Source organism: Macrosteles quadrilineatus, unplaced genomic scaffold (genome assembly GCF_028750875.1).
Source record: "Macrosteles quadrilineatus isolate MER2022 unplaced genomic scaffold, UCM_ALF_1.0 Scaffold_8__2_contigs__length_117827958, whole genome shotgun sequence".
Lineage (NCBI taxonomy): Eukaryota > Metazoa > Arthropoda > Insecta > Hemiptera > Cicadellidae > Macrosteles > Macrosteles quadrilineatus.
Genome location: NW_026542601.1, coordinates 37956097 through 37980257, shown reverse-complemented (window position 1 = coordinate 37980257; position 24161 = coordinate 37956097). Strand labels below are relative to the sequence as shown.

Below are 24161 nucleotides of genomic sequence, written 5' to 3'. Positions count from 1 at the left end.
AATTTAAATCAATAAAATGCAAATTAATGAGATGATGTCACCTGTCTGCCATGTTCTGTCACTAAAACAACACCACTTGCGACGTTGTCAATTCTACCAGGCCGCGGCCTGTAGTTAATGGTGGCCGTGACATAAATAAACCTTCACGTGATCAATAAGAATAACAATAATTTATCCATAAGTAAGTGTCTTGATTAATGTTTTCTTTATTATGAAAGTGGTCAGTGGTCAATCCAACAGTAATCTTCTTACATATAGTGATTCATATTGTTTTAATACGATATAGCTATAATATCATTATAGCACGTATGTCATTGCGTTACGTCATTTGTCTTTCGTCTGCTTCTGCTTCTGTGTGTCAACCAGGGTGCCCATTTTATCACCAACACAGTGTTGACATTTTTTTTCGTAACCATATCGACCAATCGATTGTCAACCGACCGAACAGATCGTTTTCGAAAACCAAACCAGTCAACCACTGGATCGACGTCGACGACAACCAAACGTCGACCGTTTTCTGCTGATGTCCCGCCAAGCAAGAGCAAAGCCAAAGCCAATCCTCACCTCCTAAATTGCATTCCTATCATAAAAAAATACTTCTTGGGCTTCTAAGCCTAAGTTATTATTAGCACATCCAAAAAATATGACTTATGCTTCTGAATTGTTATGTGTGTATATATTCACTTTACTGTTGGGTTGGGATTGTTCAGTTAGTGAGGTCCTACATCTGCCACTGTTGTGTATCGAAATATTTATCTAGCATGCATTTGTGAGTCAAGACGGACTATTTATTTTTTATTTTGTATCGAGAGTGACATAGCCTATTGCATTGCTAAATGGCCAAATAAATAATTGAAGCAAGTTAAGCCTAATTAAATAAACACCGAGATGGTTCATTAACGAATAGGCCTATGGTAAAAGGTTTTAACTTTAAAACTTTCTATGAACTAATATATATAACAATAATAATAGGTAATTATCAGTTTTATCAGGTCCGTTCCAGCCAGCAGCGTATGAATTATTGAAATATACAATATATTAAACACCCTTGTGGCTGGAAAATGCTTTAGCTACTGAAAAAACAAAAGTAGCCTTTTAATATGATACAGGAACAGGCTCTCACTTGGTTTATTTTTAAGCTTATGGGTAAATGTGTAAAAGAGGACTGGCACAACACACTAAATGACTAAATAGTTCCTTCTCTTGAGTTTCGAGTCAAACTACCCTGTCGTGTTTTGTTTTCCTACTTGGTTTAATAACTATAAGGTTAAACGATTCTTCCTTTAGTTGTCAAATCATTATTTTAAAAGGTTAGGTATACCCAAGCAAGACGCGTTATTTTTTCACAAGTCTTTTTAGTGTGTTTTAATCGACAATCGATAGCAAGTGATGGTCGATACGACTACAAACGATATTGAACCGATATTTTGTCAACACTGTGGGGGTGATAAAATGGTCACCGTCAACCAGAACCAACATCAAAATGTAATGCTGTTATTGTAGGTCGAACGAACAATTTGGTTAACGTTGACTAGGTTAGTGTTAAAGTTGATTTCGATTTTTCAAAAGTCAATGTAAATAAGACGATGCTCTACACTTGAAGACATTGATCAAAGCGCATAGAAAGCATATACTCAGAATCAACTTTAAAGTCAGGGCTATTTGGTAGGTATTTAAACATGAATATTCATCTTAGCAGTTCCAGATTATCAAACTTGAATTTAGGATTAATACGAGGATTCACAGTGAATGCTGGTAACTATAAGAAAAATCATTATGACAGTTTAGGAGTGACGCCAAAAGCAACACAAGGAGACATTAAAACCGCCTATTATAAATTATCAAAGGAATACCATCCTGATCTAAACAAGGGCGATGAGGATGCTGCAGAAAAATTTAGAAATATCACAGCAGCTTATGAAGTTCTTGGTAATGTCAAGTCTAGGAAAACCTATGACAGAAGACTTCTTGTGGGATCATTTCACCATGATGAGACAGTAGAAAGTGCACCATATGATGACAAGTATCCCCACGCTTCATTTTACCATCACAGAAATAAGCCAACAAGTCAAAAAACGCATACAGGTAAATCTACAACTTATAATATCGATGAATGGACAGCAGCCCATTACAGTAAGACTTTTGATATGAAGAATAAGTTCAAAGCTGAATCTTATAGTTTTAAAGACCGAACTAGCACTGACACCACAGAGAACGACAGGTCATTATCAACTTTAGCAATGGTTCTTATTTTCTTTGCTTGCTTTATCTTTTACGGATCTGGTGCTACATCAAAGTTTGACAAAGTCTCTGATGATAGTGACAAACCAGATTGATAGCAAGGCTTTGTGTCTTCAACCGCCCTTGCTTGTAAAAAGTTGCCCTGTATAAATGTATTGTTATATTTAGGTATTAAATGTTTATTTAGATTGTTTAGTTTTTGTTTCATTGATTCCATAAAAAGTTTTTAGTTTGAATGAAGAAACATGCTGAAAACCGGCAATTCACTTTTATATTGTAGGCTACTTAATTTTTACTAAAAGATTTTACTCCAAGTTACATAAATGTTTCTTTTAACATAAGTTAATTAAACTGAATTTCAAACAACATGATGTACTCAGTTTAGTACATATTTTATTATTTTTATATTTACGATAGGGACGACATAAGTATGAGATAATTTCATAGCCTATTTGCCAGGCGGTCAGAGCCCGATTGAACCCAATGCTGCCCATAGGCTGCGATAAGATAAGTTTGTTATAGCTAGAGTTTTTAGCAAACGTCTATTAATAGGTGATTAAGACCCTGTGATAACATTTTGGTACTTTACTTTTAAAGGGAACATTCATTATTATCGGTGCTTTCTTTTCGATATTTATCAAAATTCGGTTGTTTGTGCCAACAGATATGGAAGTGTACCCGCCTATACGAAGTTTGGTTAGTTATGTGTGCCTGTCTAGCTTTGCAACTGACGATTAGCTGTTTCTTTAGCCAGTATCACTTGATAGGATGAAACTGGCTCTTGCAAGAACAGTATTTACCACAACTTAACAATACATTGCCCGCTTAACCAGTTTTTGAGGCAGGTATTTAAAATCTGCTAGGCCCTAATGTTTCCTTCAGCTTTGTGATAATTGTTGACCTACTTGTAGGCCCTAATTTATTTATATAAAGCCTACTTATATAGGCCTACTTCTATTCATTAGGACAATAATAGATTACAACTACGCCCAAATAGCCCAATGAATTGATTTCTGCAGTATCTAGGTTGTTTGGTGTTAAATCAGCTATACTTTTGGCATATATAGCTATAAACTCCGTGGCATACAAAGCCACAGCGAGACAAAAGGGGCCACACCGCTGTCCCGACAAACTGAAACAGCCGTCGCACTAGTTTATAATGCAGAGCCTGCGCAATGTTTATTTTTACACGATTATAATTATTGTTATAACCATGGCAATCGACTTACTCGTGCAACGTTGCTACACACCAAAACCGTAGCTTTGATTTTAGAGGACTGAGTCATAAGAGTTTATAGCTTACCTAGCCAAGAGTAGGGCCTACAACTGATCATTCTTTTGATTAACAAGCAAGTAGGCCTATTTTTCTCGCTACCAGGATCATACTAACCCCCAGAAAAAACTACAGTGATGTTTACACTGCCGTGGGGCCACGGCTAAAATCAGGCGTGTAGGTGAGAAATTTTCTCGCTTCTTGAGAAGCGTGGCCACAGTCGAGACGTGAGAGCAACAGGCTTGGCAACCCAATACGCCTGTTCCCCACGCCCTTTAGGACTAACCAAACCGTTTTTGGTTGCTACGCCATTTGCAGGCGTGACTAGACATGGTAAGGAGTTATCGTCTTCCGTCTCGTCGTTGTGTGTACTACGAGTTTAACTATTGTTCTTCAGTCTAAAAAGTCAGTGGTTGTCGTCTTAGTTTTTAAGTACGGTACCATGGCAAAAAAAAAATCTATAACATGACACAAGCCTAATTAATTGAAACAGTAGGCCTAAAACAAAGCAATCTTTAAAATTAACGGAAGGTCAAACAATTCGAATGCTTGAACTGTATCAAAGTGAACAGTTTATTTGTTTATTTGATATAAATATTGAAAGCTACAGCTTAGTTTCTTTCTTTTAATAACACTTAAATGTCGTGCTATTTCTTCAGATAAAATAACACTCAATGCAGCACAACCTTCAATAATTATTAATCTGTTGGCACAATCTATAACGCACCCATAATTAAAAATGAACACGCCTTTAATGAATACGCCCAAAAACTGTTTACACTTCACGGCTGCTTGTGGCCGTGGGACGGTACCGTGGCGCCACAGCATTTGCGTACGACTGCCCATAACAGGCGTGGTCTGTCATGGATGTGGTAATACGGCAGTGTAAACACCGCTTAACAATTCATACTACAGTGGACCCTAGATAATAAGTGGCTCATAACAAGTATAATTTTCAATTGTCCTTGATTAGGCCTATCTCGGTAGCCTATTATGTTTCAAAACTGAGCCCAGCTGTTCCTGATGGGCTTTAATAATAATGATCCTGACTGATGAAATAGCTGATCTTGGCCAGTAACAAAGTCACATAGATCATCTCACACCATTCTTAATTAGTAAAAGATTCTACACTCATCCCTCGCTCATATTTGGGTAATAATTCACACCTAGGTGGCATCCCCATCTCAATTAATTGATAATTATCCTTGACATTTGTTAATCCCCATGAGAGACTTTTCATCTAGATTCTACTGTATTCAAAATAAGTTTAGAAAATTGAAGATGTTGGAAGTCTTTTTCAATTATGAAACATATTTTCCAACCAGTATCAAACTATTATTTTTGATTGAGGACCTTCGCTGAAAAATATTTCTGCCAAATCATTCTTATAGATAGCCACAGCTTACTTGGAAATGTTTTATTCTCAAAATGTGACCTATGAAATATTGAAATAATATTCTTTTTGCTACAATGAAACATTGAAGTAATAAAACCGCTTGAGCTCCAAGACTGATTAAACCAACAACAAGAGTAACACATTCAAACTTATACTCACAAATAGCTAGTGTTTAAAGAGCTTAGTTGTAAGGAGTACTACACATAAACTATGGATGGCTCAGGGAGAAATTCATGGGATAAATTGTTTTTGTGAGTAGAACCGCTAATCAAGCACTTTGCTTCTTTTGTATTATTGTTACTGTAAATGTGACCACTGAAAACTTGTTTTAAAAAAGGCCTATTTGAATTTTGTGCTCATAGGCAGAAGGTGAGAGTTATTTAAAAAAGAAAAATGACTGAATACATGGAGTTCAAAGGTTACAAGGAAATCGTGAGCTGGAACAACATTTTTACCGTAACTATTTAGTATCCAAATCCTCTGCATTAAGCAAAACTACCAAAGACTTGGAAAATAACTACACAGATATATTATTAATGATATTATTTATCAATATACTTAGTTCTAAGGACAATCAGAACACAATTTCACAGTCACTCATACATAAAACTGAACCAGAACAATTACCGACCAGTTAAACAAGACTAATCTAGCCAATATATGCTATAAAAGAATAATATCAGATAAGGAACATTTAATGGACTCTCACAAACAAATAACCAACACTAAATAACACAGATGGGCTAACTAGAATGTGAAATGGAATGTAGATAAATTTGTAATTTACCCAAAGATGAAAAGATAAAATTGTACCCAAGTCTTCTTCCCTCGGCTCTTGTAGGCTACCCAAGGTTTTTTTACAAATGTAGTACTGCACTATAATCTAATGTTATTTAAATAGGAAATAAATCAGACATTGTTAAAAGAAGTTTTTTGTAAAAATTAAGCTATATGTAGGGGTCTAAATAGAAATTAATTAGTCTGCAGATTTGCTGCAGCAGGAGTATTTTTGTTTGAATTTAAAAAATATATACACGTGTTCAATTTTATTTTTATTTTTGCATTATGCTTTTCTGTGAGAGTAACGCTCCTTTTATAGTATGTACGGTTTTTTCTCTATGGCTAAAAACAAAAACCATAAGTGTAATTTTTTGTTAGTGGTGTAAAAAGAGCATTAGCGCTTTCACATTACATGATTGAGGCAATGGCAGAAAACCGTGCCCGTCCACTGCCACTGAACCAGAATGCCCTATTAATGTAAAATAAACAGACACAACGTAAAATCCTACTGGTTTTAAACAGACGGCAGAAAATGTATACTGTGAAAGGAGCGTAAGAAAAGTGTATATACCTTTTAATATTCAGAGACTACAAAAAGGATGAAATGTGTTTGAGAGTGAAATAATTTGACAAAACGGTTTAGCCTCCAAAAGAAATTTTGGGTTTTTGGAAGTAAACAAGTAACTTGACTATCATGACAAATAGTGTGTGTAAATATTTAATCATCATTTTATAATTATACAAACAAGCTTTAAAAGTAAACTGTTGTGTACCTGAATATAGGCTACTGTGCTAATTAAATTCCTCACGCTCAAAAATATGCAAATTACTTACCACTCCATTTCTTTCATTCTAGTTAGTTTTAACAAAATGAAACCATTTGAGCTGTGTATTACTATAGATGAACTAAATTTATCAAGATAAATTTTACTTTTACAACTTGAAAATAAATAGAAATTAAAATATAATGTTAAACAATAGCAAACTATAATATCAAGATCAGGATAAGCTATATTTAAAAAAATTTGAAATAGAACCCTTACGATTTTAATTCATGGTTCAAGCGCTCTTAGTGCAAGAGTTGTAATCAAGATTTTTGAATTAAATTGATGGTAAAGTGTATATCTTGCAAAATGTTTAAGCTGGTTCAAATTTAAATTAAGGAATTGGATTCAATTTTAATCAATGTTAAGGTGTAAATATTGTAACATACATAATGTAACGTATTGATCAGGATACCTCCAAACAACATTACCTTTTGTTAATATACAATTAATAATGACTATACAGTTGTGTTAATATAGCCTTAGTACTCAAAACCGTTGAAGAATAAGTTCAACATTATTACCATTTTATGATATAAGTTTCAGTGGTCTGTAGATGGACACTCTTAATATTAAACATCTCTTTATCCTTATACATTTATTTCATCCTTTCAGACCAAATCGAGATAAACGTAGGCATGTTTAAGTCCAGTAAGCTTGAGTGTGCTGATGGTCGGAGATTTATCTTTAAATATTTATAGGTTATTTTAAATATATTTTAAATATTTTTTTAAATATTTATAGGTCTCCTCTACAAATCACTATTTTATGGAGACAAAAAAGAGCAATCTCAAACTAAAGAGTAAGAACTCACTATAAAGATTAAGCCTACCTTAAAAAAAATTACAGACATTATTTATTCTACATCAACTAACTCAAGTGTTTACGGACTTGGAATCCAAGCTGAAACAAGCTTCAGATTTTACAATGGGAGTTTACCAGCAGTATCCAAAGTCAAAAGTAATATTTTATATCATCAATACCAGTTGATAATTAATCATCCAGGCCTACTGAAATTTCTTTGAAAAAAAAAAACACACAAAACGCCCAGAGGTCAAAGGCATGGGTTTCTATATATAGCCATGTATGGCTTGCATGCACTAAATCAACGGTAAAATATTTCACATGATGCAATTGAACAGTTTATTATGAATCGCCTATTCATGGTTAGTAATTAGGATTATTGCTTTCATCATCATAATCTATGTAGGCTACTAGTAAAAAATTCACAGTTTTTTACAGAAACACAATAATGGCTGAAAGACATAACACAATGCTATTCTTCAGAGAGAAGAAATTCAGTTTGTACAATAAAACACCATTATGTCATTTTACATTGAAAATAAAACTAAATAGCAACCTAGTATTTTATCAGTACTGATTATGACTTGAAAACATGAGATCTCTGAGAAAAGAAAACACACGCCAACTTAACAGACAAAACAAAAATATCACATACAGTGGATGTGAAATAGGTTCTCTTAACAAAAATATAAATCTGTGGAAAAATGTGTATATAATCTTTTTTCAAGGGATTTTTGCATTTATCCCTGACAAATTGAAAATAAAATTTACAAAAAAGCTAAGATTTTAGTAACTAAACTTATTGTGTAAAATAACATTTTTGTACAACTAAATCTATAGCCTAATAAAAATTATAGACATCCCAAGAACAAAACAACCTGCGCAGAAACGAAAAGATCACATGGTTCGCACCGGTAGGTGTGGCGTACCCTTCATACCTGCGCGGCTCGAAAAGGCCCAGGGTTCTTTTGTTTCTGGGATGTCTATAGTGTTTTCAATCCCAATATTTGTATTACCACGTAAACATTTTATGAAAATTAAATATAACAATGAATGTAATTTATTAAATATAACTATCTCCTTAAATAAAACCCTGAGAAAACTGATACTATAATTTTATAAAACCCATTTTCAACACGCTCACTGTTTATCTAAACTCTAAATCTACCAGATACTTTAGTATCTGGACAATACTGAAAGTCAAAACCGTTAAACCAGAGCATTCAAATTACAAAAAATAGATACAGCAATAAAAAATAAGGTAGAAAAACGAATTTTAGACACTGGTGCATTCTGTGTAGAAAATTGGCGAGAGCTTGTCCATATCATAGACAAATAGAATAAATATAGACTGTCAAAGGAAAGTTCCGCAGTGCCGCTAGAGCATGCTCGGTGTTCGATTCGCTGCCGTTGTTGGATCCTCACCGCATGCTACCAGCAGACACTGCAGCGATGTGCGCTATAACTACATAACACTCCTAGCGGTGGGCGCCTGAACATATGCTAACCGCAGCCACTGCTGTCGGTCTACATTTAATTCTTTAAGTCTATATCCATATCTAGATGGAATGTCTACTTCAGTATCCAATAATCAGAGAATTTTCTTTATTAGTATTTATGATATAATGACGTCACCAGCTCGGCTGGAATTTTGAGATGCTTCGTGACAAACATAAATGTTTTGTTTTATGTCTGTCTAGTTACACATATGGCTTCAATTATTTTTAATATTATTTATCTTTTATGTATATATTTTCATTTAACTTCAGAATGAACCATTTAAATGCCCTGATTTAATGTACAAAGTCAAAAACAAATATGAAGACCACAAACATTAAAACTTTGTTAAAATTCCTAATATTTTCACAGATGTAAAAACTAAGCCCTAACATACACGATAGATAGCTGTGATAAAATTTTACCCGTCTACTATGTACAATTCCAGTATAAATATGCACCCGATATTTAGCGTATTTCATCAAAATAGTATCTTAAAAAAATAAGTTTTCGACAAGCTATAGCCTGTAATGTTAAATCAAACATACATAAATATATTGGTTCTGTCCAGGACAGTAAGGTTAATAAAAATTTCTTAAAACGTGATTGTTCATAACAAGATAGTTCAATAATCCATTCTATTTCATTAAAATTGAGATCATTAAATCAAATTTAAAACAATATTGGAAAAGCATTCAACTATGCAGACAGATAGTGTCTTAGCGCCATCACAGCAAAACTATAATCATAGAAAAATAAAGTTAAAAAAATTACATAATTTTTGGCCGATTTCAGTCAAGATCAGCTGATCTCACAACTCGGTTTCTTCCGACTGTAAGAGTCTGGCCCTTTTGTACTATCTTTTTTTCCGTATTTTCTTACGACAACCTTTACCAAACCAGCCTGGATTGGTTATAGGAACTTTGGCGGCCGATTTCTCAGATTCGTCAGTCGATTTCCCATCGACTTCCGGACTCAGTGGATCTTTCTCGTCTTCCTCGTCACAACAGTAACAAGGCGGGTCCGGTGGATTTTCCGAACTCATTTTCCGATAGAAAAGACAAAACCCGGAGTGATAATGTACTCTACAGTACTTACAAAAGTATGGATTCTCTTTATCCTTTTCAGTATCGCTCTTCTTCCCACAAGAAAGGTCCAAGGGTTCTATTTGTATCGAGCATTTTTTAACGTTTTGATCGTGCAAAAGAAATTTTGAACTTTGCAAATCGGGCTTCAAAAAATTCAACGATGTGGAGGAGTTTGGATTGTTAGAATATTGTTCCGTCTTAATTTCTATGAATTGAGCAACCCCTGAGGAAGACGGACAGTTTTCTACGTCGTCAAAAGAAAACGGCCGCCAAATCCCTTTTGAGGGTGATTTTTGACAATCAGGTTTCGGTTCATCAATTTGATTGCAAGCTTTGCTGTCACCAGGTTCTGTTTTTACATCCACACTAAGTCCCTCTGTTTTTGCCACTTTGAGCTCAACAGTGCTTTCAATATCATTCACCTCCATTTTTATATTGACTTTTCCCTCAGTACTTTTACGTTCCTCACTACTTGTATTATTCGTCACCTCTTGACTGTCTGTTGTACAGATTTCCTCTTCGTTTTTCTCAGTCTCCTCGGCAGACACTTTTTCTGTTTTTACTTCGAGTTTGATCGAACCATCACATACTTTCTTTTGGACTTTTGTATCTGGAAATAATAAAAGAGTAAAGTAAAAATCCATCTTAATTGTAACTTAGTAAAATTAAAAACACATACTAATGCCAGAAAAGGCATATTATAATATCACACTAGAGATTTTATGGGAATAACTTTTCTAAACTATAGAGTGTTCAAGCCTTTTTTAAAGGGGCAAAAAAATAGTTTGTATAGGTTTTTTTTAATTTACTTAGAGATTTTTAATATTTAAAAAAATTAACCAACATTATTATAGTATTTATGAGGGAACTTTCACCAAACTTCTAAAGAAACTAAGATACCCAACCAAATAATTTTTTTAAACCCTCAATCACCCATAAAATCTTTAAGTAATTCTTCTAACATTGATGAACATCCCAAAAAATGCACAAGTAGTGGTAGGGCAGGTCAATTCTTGATAAATAGATTTGATTCTTGAGTTCTACTAATTAAATCTCAAATTCAGATCTTTTTTTGAGATTCAAAGATGAGATACGGCTTTGGTACATCACTATTAAAGGTTTTTTACTATTCACCTGCTTCTCCACTGGTCTGTTTCAACTCTCCGCTCTCCTCTTTATTCTTTTCCTCCTCTTCCTTCAACCCCTCTGGCCACCGTAGTTCAGCCGTACTATGCGTGTGCGTCTCTACAGCGTTCAGTCGTGTTGCGTGTGCAAAGATCGGATCAAGCTCTGGATCGTACTCTGGGATCGGAATGTTCAGCTTTGACATCACCAATGACATAATCTCGTCACATTTGCCTGGGCAGAAAAATACACCTTAATTGGTTTATTATTCTATAGTAGAACCTCGCTAATCCGTCACCTACCATGGTGGAAGGAAAATGCAAAGGTGTGCTATTCCTGTCATTTGCTGACCAAATTGCAAAAAAAAAAAAATGAGCTGATGTATTGCCATATAAGTATATATTTGTTTTGATTTGATTTTTATTGTTTTTATAATTTTTCTAAATGGTAAAATGGTGTTTGCAATCTGAGTGACGTCAGCATATGACGGGAATAGCACACCTATGTATTATCCTTCCACCATGGTCACCTAGGGTCCGGGAGCATGGTCGGATTATCAGAGGAACGCGTTTATTGACATAAAATCATAGTAAAACTGTATTTTGAACAGACCACCGATAACTGAAAACCACGGTTAATCCAACATTTATGTCATGTAATTTCTAACTCATAAAAAACACCTAATACTTTATAAATGGACTTTAATGTGTTCATTCACATATTACATAGTCAAAATACAATTAGTAGGCTATTGCGCAATCATGATAATTATGTTAAGTCAAGTCATTAACCTTGGTTCACTAATTAATAAAAACTTTAACGTTTGAAATCACAGCTTTCTTAAACTGTTACTCAAATAAACAAATTGCCAAACATTGTACAGCAAAATAAAGAACAGAACAATAGAAAGTCTAGTAAGCTACTGCTAGTCACAGGCTCCTGCTACGCTGAAGAAGAATGTCGAGAAAAACATTAGATAACGCATAAAAAAGTATAAAATAATAGTAGCCTACTTATAGATCATACTTATAGACTGTTAGTCGTAAAATACATCAATAAAGATAACAATAACATAAAAATACCCCCGCCGCAGCAAACCTGCCGACTAAGCGAATTTCCATTTGTCTGAATTGATTTTCAGTTAAATATATTTTAATAACATTAGGTTTAACGAGTACCTAGGTTTGCTGCTACAAGGAAACTAATAAAGTGTGTTTTTGAGTAAAATATTGATAGCTTAGTACAAAATAAATAAATTTGCCAAGTTTGATCAAAATATATTCATAAACAAGCAAACTACAACATTTGACAATATTCTCCATAAGAATAACATGGGAATTTTAAATTAACAATTTTTTTAATTTTCTCCGTTACTAATAATCGAACAAAAATACTTTTATATACTAAATTATTTGTTTTTTTAAGCTCTTTAAAAAGGTCTAAAGAGAAATTGGGAAATTTTGTGTTTTGAGGGTCAAAAGTGAGAAAACCCAATTTTTACCCCATAAAACCCCCCGTAAAGCCCTGTTCCCATGGTCCCCACCCATTCAACAAGTCTCCATGGTTCCATGGTAGTAACCATGACAATTTGTTGATTGGGTGATTACTGATTAGTAAATCACCCAATCACATAATACTTAAGTTGGTATGGTTACCAAATACCCAATCACAAAATGTGGTGACATAGCAAGCGCACAGCAGACGGATGTGTAGTGTTAGGCCTAAAGAGCAGACGATTGTCAGTGCAAACGGATAGTTTGACCTTGAAGCTTTGTTTGACATTTCTTTGCTTTGCTTCCATTTTATTTTTGTCAAATGAGCTGTGATTTTTCAAAAACAATAATTTGGTAGCCTACTGCATATAAATAGTGGGCAGATATAGTTAAATATACAACAAATTTCAACACATTTTATCAAACTTTATTGGTATTTTTCTTGGACAATGAGGTTATGTTATCGGAAGCCTATTGTGTCGGTGGCAAGGTCGGACCAAACGAGGAGTCAGACCATCCGAGGTCGGATTAGCGAGGTTCTACTTTATTGACGGTGGTTAACAACTCCAAAGACCTATCAATAAATAAAGTTGCACTTTCTTTACCTATTGAATAAAAGTATATGTTTTTACCCTACGCTATCCACTCTACTCTTATGGTATGCACTCAATATCGGGCAATTAACACCATGGCTAAAGTCGTACGCTCGATATCGGGTGTATTAGTAATTAGTAGTTTTAGCATTAGCTTAAAACGTTTATTTTAGCTCCAAAATCAAACAAATTGCACTTCATACAGTACTAATTCGCTTCAGAAACAAATAATCTTTCGATCAATATACATTTTGGCTATTTGAATGCCTTTGACAAGAAAAAAATCAATAACAATGAATGATGCATCAGCTGGTGTTTTCATCTTAACAACGCAATTGCTGATAACCGGCGCATTGCGCCTATTTGTTTTTTGTTTATTTGTTTATTTTCTATAGTTTTAAGCATGAATACTATAAAAGACCCGGTATGGATCATAAACATAAACAAACGACGCTTTTGGCCCGAAAGTAAACAAAACCCCTATACTAATAGCATTAATTAACATATGGTTTTGTTTACTTTCGGGCTTTACAGTAAAACAAATAATACAGTAAACAAAACCCCTATACTAATAGCATTAATTAACATATGGTTTTGTTTACTTTCGGGCCAAAAACGTCACTTGTTTATATTTATGATCCATACCGGGTCTTTTCTAGTATTCGTGGTTTTAAGTAACAAATCAAATGTGAGCAAGATTGCTGATGGAAACCCCCTGAGATGAACTATCTTGATCGAGCTAGCTGATTTGATTAAGTTGGAAACATGATCTACTCATGTCAGGTGTTCACTTTGGTAGTAAAATGTACTATAGTTCGGCCGCTTAGAAAACGACCTGCGCGCTAATGCTAAACCAATGCTGGAGGAGGTCGTTTTCTAAGCGGCCGACCTTTAGTACCTACACAGAATAAAACCACTATCAATTTTTTGTACAAGTATCCATAACTCTTTATTCCTGAAAGACACGTAAATTACATAAAAGGGTGCAGTATTTCCTGCCACTATGTAGGTAACACAAAACTATTTTACCTTTTGTTGGGTCAATTAAAAAGGTATTAAACCAATTACAATGTATCTAGGCATCAATGGTAGAAGTATATAGTATATTAGGTTTAAAATAAGTAATACTGTATTGTGAATCAACCAAATTTGAATTTTTCTCTAACTATTTACCCACCATTGATCTTCAGAGCTGCTTGTTCGTCTTTCGGCGTCCACTGTAAATTAACGATGTACAAGTTCGGCCTCTTCTTTACGGGCCGATCCATTCCCCAAAGCCATGTGTATTTTTTTAACACCTGTTACAAAATTTTGCTTTAGGTAACTTAACGTCTATTTCAGAACCTAGATCAACTGGGGAATCTATCACAGATAGATTTACTACAATAAATAGAATATTATTCTTAGTTTGTTGGCTACTCATCACTAAATTAAAATTATACACAATTTACTGAAAAAATGTGGAATTATATTTCGAGTTTTCATCAAAATCCATCTTCAGCCTTTGGTAACAACATATCCAAACTGTTTATACATGTTGTTACCAAAGGTAGAAGATGGGTTTTGATGTAAACTTGAAATATAACTCCACATTTTTTTGTGTATAATTTTAATTTAGTGATGAGTAGCCAACAAACCAAGAACAAGATTGATAATTGCATCACAAAAAAAACATACCGGAATGAATAAATAGAATATACAGAAATATAAACTATCCCAAGAATTTTCACTCAGGTTATCAGCCTATTTCTCTAGTTTATTCCATAACCTAATAATATTCTCTGACACTAAAAATGTTTCGGTTCCCTCAGGTTTTGGATAGCTATAATTTCCGCAAATTCCCGACTATAAAAGTGTAATTCTATTCAGATCAGATCTATAAATAATTAAATATAAGCTCTTGAAAACATGCTTCTCTGGAGTTACACAATTTTGAACTTTGTCAAATCTTTTTTTTCTGTAACATAAATTTGCACAGGCAATTTACTGCACATTAAAACTGACAAGGGATTAGAATCAAAGTCAAAATCCAGGCTTAGACTTGGATCTATATTCTTAAAAATCTAGGGGTTTTAGGGGATAGTGGAGACCCAACTGAATGAAATATTTTCCATGGATCAGGGCTATAGACACCCTGATTGACATAGCAAGGCTATCGTTCCAATAACGTCACTTCCCTCGTGCACCTTTCTCTAAAGTACGTAAGTTGTCTTCATGGTCTATTCTCACCTTCAGGCTGGAGCCTATACACAGTATAACGTCCGCCTGGTTGGCCGCTGCCGTTGCCCCACTCCAGTTTATGGGCCACCGCAGCGCCCCTCTCTCGCCAAAGTGTACGATTGTGTCGCGCAGAGGTTTGTGACACTTGTAGCAGCGTCGTGCTGTCGCGTGTGTGTACCTGCCGGTGTGCTCAGTGACGTCAAACAACCGCCAGTACTCCTGTTTGCAAGGTTGGCATACCTGTGAAACACCAGTGTTGCCAACTGATAATTTGTCAAATTGTTTGGTGTAGGTATTTAGGTAAATGCTAGTGATTTGTAAGAGGTCATTTATACCTTAAAGGGCTTTAACTTAAAAGGTAAAAAATTGGTTACGGTAGTGAAATTCCCATATAGGGAATAAGCTATTACCGTAGGTCTCATCAGTAAGGTGTAAGAGATAACTCAGGACCGATTTACTTTTTTGTTTTGAGGTCCCCAGAGGCCAAAAACACCATCCGTTCAATTTATATATGTATATAGATTCCTTGGGCCAAAATAAAGAGAAAATCAAGTAGCCTATAACAATTTTTCCAAAATCGCTTCGACAGGTATCCACCATTTTGTATATTTTATATAAACATTTTTATCTTTGGACTTTTTAAACTGATCTTTATAAAACTTAGAGACCCATGTTAGATAAAAATTCATCTTGATTCAACTTTAAATTTCATAATGGCTCCCATTTTAATTTTTTTAACTTAAATTACTCAAAAACCACTGATTTTATGAACAAACGTCTAGAACACTTTTATTTAGTATTTTTAATTCCCTATCAAACGATACCAAGTTCAAAAAGATCGAATAAGAATTAGCTGAAATATTACGATTTTTAGTTGTAAAATGGGGTAGAATAAGGCTAGTCAGGTTTGCCCCATTTTACAACACTAAAAATCATAATTTTTCAGCTCGACTCTCCTGAAGGCACACAGTACATGAAACAAGGGGAGTTAGGTCAGCAGAAATGTTTGCAGTCCGGTATTTTCCTTACTTCCACCCAACCTCCACCTATAATGCCTGCACTAGGCCATGTGCCAGCTTATTTGTCACGAGCTGAACTTTAATGTATAGGTAAACAAACACATTACAACAGGTTACGTACCTTGACGTCCACAATTCCTTAGTCGGTATCCGTTGACTATAGTTTCGACTACTACGTAGTCATTATCGAAAACGGAACATTAAAATATTACGTTGATGACACAACAACGATTTGCTGTTGATGAACAACAGTAAACCTAAGAAATTAGCTTCTGGTACTTATAAAATTAAATGTTCTGACTGTCCAAACTATTACATAGGTCAGACCGGCAGATCATTTAAGAAACGTTTTTCTGAACATTTACCTAAACCAAAACAAACATAACAAAAATCCAAGTTTGCTGAACATTTATTAAATTCAAACCATGCTGTTAGTAGTTTTAATGATAATGCAGAAATTCTACATGTTTGTAAGAAAGGCTTCATGCTAGAGTTCGAAATATACAAAGCCACTAAATCCGACCCGTACAACATGCTCAATGAAAAACTTAATTATGGTTCAAACAAACTATTCAACACAGTCTTAGATCACTTTGGTAACAATTATGTTGGCAACACGAGTCCTGGAGGCACAGCTGATAAACGGAATGGAGTGGGGTAAATAGTCAGTCATCGTCGTCGACCAGTTCAGTGACATGTGCCGGCCGGCCAATTATGTTAAATGTCTACCGTGTTCGTGTTATATTTGTTTGTGTGTTCGATGTATTTAAGATTTGACGACATTCAACGAATGTAATATTTTAACGTTCCGTTTTTGATAGTGACTACGTAGTAGTCGAAACTATAGTCAACGGATACCGACTAAGGAATTGTGGACGTCAAGGTACGTAACCTGTTATAATTGATTACCAATTCCGGAAGGCTTCAACATGAATAAAAACACATTACCATATTGATAGACAAGACAACAAATAGTTCACTGCATAAAAGAAGGTTGTAAGTGTTGTTCATAATGCTAAGCAATTCCAACATAATCTCACCTCCAGGTACATGTTGCCGTGAACTTCGCTGAGTGAAGCTCGTGGCAGTCCGCTACGCAGATGCAGTCCGTCACAGTTCTGTGATACGACGTGTTTAATGATGCCTCGGCGATACAATGCGTACAAAACCATATGAGTCAGGGTGGGCTGCGACTTACTTAGGTCGTGCTCACTGGGACAAAACGTAAAAAAAAAATACAAAGATCAGTAACATTTTCAAGATTTAGGGGATTTTTTCTACCTTTACATCCTGGACAGTAGGATTTACACATTATTTCAGGCTAGGCCTAGAGGGTCACGGCATTATATTTCACCATCTAGCTTATGTCACCATATTGAAAGTGCCTAAGAAATAAACTCACCCAATGTCCAAACCTTGCTGCAGCCTTGTCCATATACCATTTGAGCCACGATAATCCGGTATACAAGCAGCAGTAGACACGCCAGCGCCGCTGTATACCACCAGATGTCTTGCAGACTTTACAGCTCTTGCCAACATCTCACATTTCTGTTCCAGCACTTCCCGCGAGTCTTCGACCTCCTCACTCCGAGCTTTCAGCACCTTGCGTTTCTCCAGCCTGCAGAGCAAAGATATTGTATTAGTGTGTTAGCTAAGGGGTTGTGGGACCAAAGGGAAAATTAAAACTAAAGAGTTTTTAAAATATGGAAATTTTAATTATGTAAGTGTCATTGTACAAAATTTGAATGACATTTCATTTAGGTGTACTTTTTACTTCCTGATGTGGCCTATTAGTGTAGTTATATTTAGCTGAAGAAACAAATACTACTATAAAGGTACTGATGTTTTCAATGAGAAGAAACAACATGGTTTCTCCTTTGCTGAGCATGTGAATAAACTGGGTAAGTTCTAATAACTGAATGATAGCACAAGTAAACTGTAGGCTACGGTATAAGTTGGATGTCTAATACTTTTATATAATATAGCCTAATTTCGGATGAAATATTTTTGTCCGGATGAAATTAAATCATAAAATCCAGAAGCCTTAATGATGGCACTTTAGTTAAAGTTTGATTATAGATTTAATTAATTAGGCTAGCTTATCCTAGGTCTACCAAGAACTACTTCATGATTTTGTTAAATGTTACATATAACTTGTGACGTGATTTCGGGTAAAGAGGCAAAATTAAATTTAATATCGTAGTAAGATGTATGTTCCTATTCGGCTCGCCATAATATGTGACGGAAAATTCGGTGTTGGGAACACAACAAATAATTATATTGCAGTTTTCGTAAATACAGTACATGATAGTAATGTCTCACCCAAAATTAGTTATACCTTAAAATTTGTCCAGATAGCCTAGCCTACAATGAGATAGTCCAGGATTCTAACGTGTCCGTTAATTAATTATAGTTTCGAGATTTTTGGCTCCGACTCAGATTATAATTACCTACAACAATGCTAGTAACTATATTACCTTACCTTCAAAAAGTACCTAATCACCACAGCCACACAAAATATGCGTTGAGATTGAATTTTAAATAAAATACTGTGTGAATCAAATCAAATCATGTTGTAGACATTTCACAATGTTTTAACAATCGTCATAAAATACATAAATTAATACAGCAAATGAATACTTAGATGTAATAAATCAATATAATAAGTTCTAGTATTAAAAAATATATAAATATATAAATACAGGCACAATTAAATAGAAATATTTTGACATGTAAAAAAATCCTCCACTGTATATGGGCATTTTTGTATTAAATATGTTTTCAATATGTTTTCAATTTTGATTTGAAAGTGTTCAATGGGGAATAATTGGGAATAAGTGTATAATGGAACAATTTTACCAGGTTTAATAAAATGTGACTCGTTCGTTGTAGGCTACTTGGTTAACACCAAAGAAAAACGAGTCTTAATAATAACTTAGTCAATCACCAGAGTCAATCATAACTAAATCTGTTCAAATTTAGAATTAGTAATCGATTAGCCTAACGTGGTATCTATAAGATAAAATGAAATAATAAACGTTTGCAGTGCTTGGTAACCTAACCACCAAAGCCTCGTTTAGGACACAATCTACACTTTGCGCGTAGAATCCTGCCTTGAACACACGTGATCACTGATCAGTGAAATATGCCTTAAAATTAAGCATATAGGCTAACTTGTTACTACAGTAACCGGAATTGAAATTGAGCGTTGTCGTGTTGCCCTTCACTTAACGGTGTTTGTATAGGCTAGTTTTGTGGTTTTCAATATGGGATATCGTCAGATATTGTTTGATGGGAATTGCGTAGCATGCATTTGGTGGCTGAAGAACGACCAACTGCCTGGGGCGCTTCTCGAGCGGTCCTCTCCTACCACCCTGGCGTCGGGGTTGAGAACGATGGTCATCCCCTCTATATGATGTCACTATGTCCAGTGTTCATTGCGGCCTTTGCGTGAAACAAATCAACGTATTTGGGATGACCGTCAAAGATTACCCCACATTAAAATTTGACCCGTTACTAAATTATTGAATTTTTTCAAGTAACCAAACTTGCATTTAAAGGCAAAGTTTGAAATAACTAGATTTGTACCAACCTGGTGGTTACTTCTTTCACCACTTCGGCACATGACAGCAAAACTTCTTTTTCCTCCTCTGTCCTCTCACTTTCCGGCTTTTGTAAAATTCTTGAAACCTAAAAAGACAATAGGCTTAATGTGTTTTACAAGGTATCTTGCTGTATTTTATTATTAGTATTAAGAGTGTCTAGTTAAACCTTCACTGTGTGGCCCAGTATTTTTGCTTGACTTTAACATTGATTTGTTGGGGAATTAATTGACCATACCATAACTCACAGTGCAAAGTAAAATATAAGTTAAATAAGTTAGATAGCAAATAGATAAATTGTGAGAACACTCAAGTTGGGAGGACTAGTGCTTGCAACTACGCATCTACAACCCATAAGAAAAACATATAGATTACCTACTGGCTTTTTAGATGTGGCCGGATAAACCTAGGTCCAATAAAACAAAGCCTGGATAACAGGGGTTTTACTAGTTAGTTACTAGTTACTAGTTAGTACTATGTGTAGTTAGTTCTCAACCTTTTCTGGGACATCACCTATTTGTGATGGTTGACTTAACACATAGGCCTTAGTCCAGAACATAATTTCAAGTGAAAATTATTAGACCTAAAACAAAAATAAGGCCTATTAACTTACTAATTGACTTAGCCTATTAAGTACTGTTTATGTTTATGAAATCAACTTAGTTGTGTCATACTCAACACTGAAGGACTGAACTGAATGGGTGGGGGCTCCTGGCTGTAGAGAGCAATGCAGTGACCTTGCCGGCTAAAAATAGTCGGTGACTTAACTACTTTGTAACTTACACAGACACAGTTTGTCACTTGGATGTCTATAGAAGGTTAAAAACACTTTCAATATGGTAGCCAAGTGTATACAATAGGGTAAAAAATTTGAAAACATTTTAGAATTGACACTAAGTGAAAAGTTAGCAAAAAATTACAGTACGGTAACTGATGACTTAAGTTAAGTTAGCTTTCCTCTCCAGAAAAACATAGACACCATGATTCTTACTTAGCAATTTAGCCTTACCCAAACACAATAGGCCCTATCAAGAAGTTATTTGTGTATTAAGTTAAGAGCGTAATGACTTTGCTATTTATACACACAACATTTTTCATAACACCATAACGTAATTAGGCCTAACTTAGGCTTATCATAGCACACAGATCAACTTTTGTACGTTGTTTGCTTTTTCAGGTTATGTTATTTGCTTTGTTAACTGGTTGTTCACGTACCTGATCCGCGGCTGTGATTGGTATAGAAACGCCAATAGTGAAATCAGCTAAATAAAATAGCGAGTGGGAATGATCCATTACCCCTCTAGAGCATACATGAGCTATTTAGTATACTGTTTACAGCTGTAGCAATGTAAGTATGAGTTGTAGGAAAAATAAGTTGACAACTTTAAATTAAAAACGGTAACTTACGGTAGGCCTGATCTTATCAATGTTAACAAAAATAACTTAAAATTGAAGTTTATTCCAAAAGTTAGTTAGGGTTTGTTTGTTTTGATTTGATCATTTCCATAGCTAAGTTAATCTTTTCGACCTAACTTATGTAAGTTAAGTTAGTTTACAGGTCGGCCTAGCCTATCTTGTTGACTTACTTTACTGATAAAAATCATAGTGTAAAACTAATTCAGTCAACTGGCAGACAGCTTTAATAAATAATAAAAGATTCTCCATACTCATCTAATTTTAGACATAACCAATAAGATGGTATTTTTTATCATGTTTTTGTAGGATTATAATGAACTGGAAAAGTTAGGTACATTGCATTTACAGTGGTACTTTGATACCAAAACATATTTTGAAAACTAACAGGATATAAGGGAAAGCTGCTTTCTATACAAGTTATTCTTCGAAACCGGCCCGGGCCTAGTTAAAGCCTGGGCAATCTTTTGTTTGGGTTCAAATAGTTTTAAATAGGGTTCCGAGCTAACCAAACATTGTCAAAATAACCAATATTTAAACTATAGAACTTACCTTCTTAAATGACGCATTTCTTTCTTTCTTCACACAAAATGTGACGTTAAGTGTGGCTTTTCTTCGTAAGCTGGTCGTTTTAACTAAATCATTAACGTCCATGTTATTCTCCACCTCCACCTTCATTCATTCCCATTTCCACATCTGTCCTGTCCCAGACAATTTCCCATCATTCAAAAAAGTCATAAAACTTGTCTAAAATGTCAAAAAGATTATAATAGTTCATATATTTTATCATTAATAGTAAAAATATTTAACATTATACACTTTTACAAAAAAACATTTAACGCTAGGGATAGGTTGGTCGATGTTGTTAGTAATGTTGATAAAATGTGACAACAACCATTAGTTTGTTTATAGCAGTAGTTCTCTCTTCCAGCTGCATTCGCAAGTTTTGATTTATTGCAGACTACATACGACAACCAACTAAACAGCTGACTGTGACAGCATACTCAGTGCAATCAATCAAATGACTAGTAAATGAGTAACTGCTATATTGATAATGTTTGAAGTTATGCTCTGTTTTAGCATAGATCAAAAACTACTCCCTTGTTTTAGGACGAAATGTAAGATTTTCAAGAATTTCACTTTCTTTTATCATGGATAAAACTGGTTTTATGTAAGGTTATGTTTTATGTTCTATGGTTTTATCATAGATAAAACATACTCCCTTAGGTTTTATGTAAGGCCACTGACTTTTTGTTGTTATATCTGAAAATGTTATGTGCGTGTTTCTATTCGGTAACGCTTGAGTACATAACACGTGGTACATAAGATGTGGACTATTACCATAGAGATAAAGCATTCTTTAAATCATCTACATGAGGTCAAATTGAAATTTTCGTTTGAATCTTTGGTTATTAATAAATGGGCTATAATTAACAGCTGTGTTAAGGAACATGTCGGCCTTAGTCACTAATTAACAGGACTACAAGATCGCACCACTCATTCTACACACATCCTTCACTCGTATTTGGGTTAGAATACGCACATGGCGTCCCCATCTTAAATGATTGATATTGATATAGATATAATAATGCCAGAGGACAGGCAAGATCCTACAAATAGATTGTTAAGTAATGTCATATGCTATACTGCTCTCTTAGAGATTTTTCATTCTTGTGGATAGCTGAAAACAATTTATCAGGCTAATTTTATTTATATAACAGTAAAGTTATTCCGACGGGCTTAGATACGTGTGTCATTTACTAGTCAGTGGACTAGATTATCAGGGTAATTAATATCCATGTTACATATTAAAAGTAACTATGTAAGATGTACTGTCGAATGTATTCTCTTGTACATTGTATTTAATGGCCAATAAACTTCTTGATTCTTATCATTAAATATTGGATACTGAAGCTATATTCATTTTTTAGTCAAAAATATTTCATGAAGATATATTTTATGTATTTATATATATATATATATATGTATAAAATAATATACAGGGTGCTCAGTTGTACTTATTTACTTAAATATTTAATATATATATATATATATATATATATATATTTATGTATTTATGATAATTTCTAATGATATAATATCTAATGATAATTTCTCGCCACAATGACCTACTCAACAAAGACAAGACTCAACATAGACCTAGGACTCCCATCGGTCTTGGTGGTGTAGTAGATAGCGTTTTAGCGAACTAGGCTGATGAACAAAAGGTAGCAATAGAACAACCACACATAAAACACAACCAGAACATAATTTCAATAACTTTATCACTAAATAAAATAGCGAGTGGGAATGATCCATTACCCCTCTAGAGCATACATGAGCTATTTAGTATACTGTTTACAGCTGTAGCAATGTAAGTCAAAATGTAACTTAGTGTTATGTTGGTTATACCACAGGAAGCACTAAATTTTTGTCAAAGATTTAGCTTAGATTGTGATTACTTCTTAACTGTACACCTTTGGTTAGAATTTGAGGCATTTACAATTTTATTTTACGAACAGAACTATATTTTTTCGATTAGTAAACCTTCATTAGATTTTGTCATTATCAGCAAGTTTGGTTGGTTTGGTTAGGTTATGACAGTTTAATTGTATAACTTTTCTTAATTTTTATAATTTATTAAGTAAGTGATGTTTATTCTATCCATTTCGGCTAATGAGGTTTAGAGGTACTACCATTCCTAATACTAGGTTTCTTTGTGTGTAACCGGTTCCTAAACAGTAAAGTTATAGAAGTAACTGGATTAGGAACGTAATGTGGTGCCATTTGGAA

The 24161-nt window shown here is 34.4% G+C and overlaps 2 protein-coding genes across 2 annotated transcripts; one reads left to right on the top strand and one right to left on the bottom strand.

The window, feature by feature from the left end:
* The first annotated feature begins 1467 nt into the window (after positions 1 to 1467).
* LOC129000832 (dnaJ homolog subfamily C member 30, mitochondrial-like) lies at positions 1468 to 2436 on the top strand. The gene has a single exon (XM_054427877.1). It carries the CDS (start codon positions 1680 to 1682, stop codon positions 2334 to 2336), a length of 657 nt encoding a protein of 218 aa, XP_054283852.1. The 5' UTR covers positions 1468 to 1679; the 3' UTR covers positions 2337 to 2436.
* Positions 2437 to 5438: 3002 nt separating this feature from the next.
* LOC129000784 (NAD-dependent protein deacetylase sirtuin-7) lies at positions 5439 to 22104 on the bottom strand. Its single transcript, XM_054427779.1, has 8 exons — positions 21921 to 22104; positions 19946 to 20043; positions 17756 to 17971; positions 17394 to 17565; positions 15344 to 15574; positions 14292 to 14412; positions 11038 to 11262; positions 5439 to 10513 (listed from the first exon to the last, which is right to left on the bottom strand). Exons 1-8 carry the CDS (start codon positions 22044 to 22046, stop codon positions 9672 to 9674), a joined length of 2031 nt encoding a protein of 676 aa, XP_054283754.1. The 5' UTR covers positions 22047 to 22104; the 3' UTR covers positions 5439 to 9671.
* Between the last annotated feature and the right edge of the window lie 2057 nt (positions 22105 to 24161).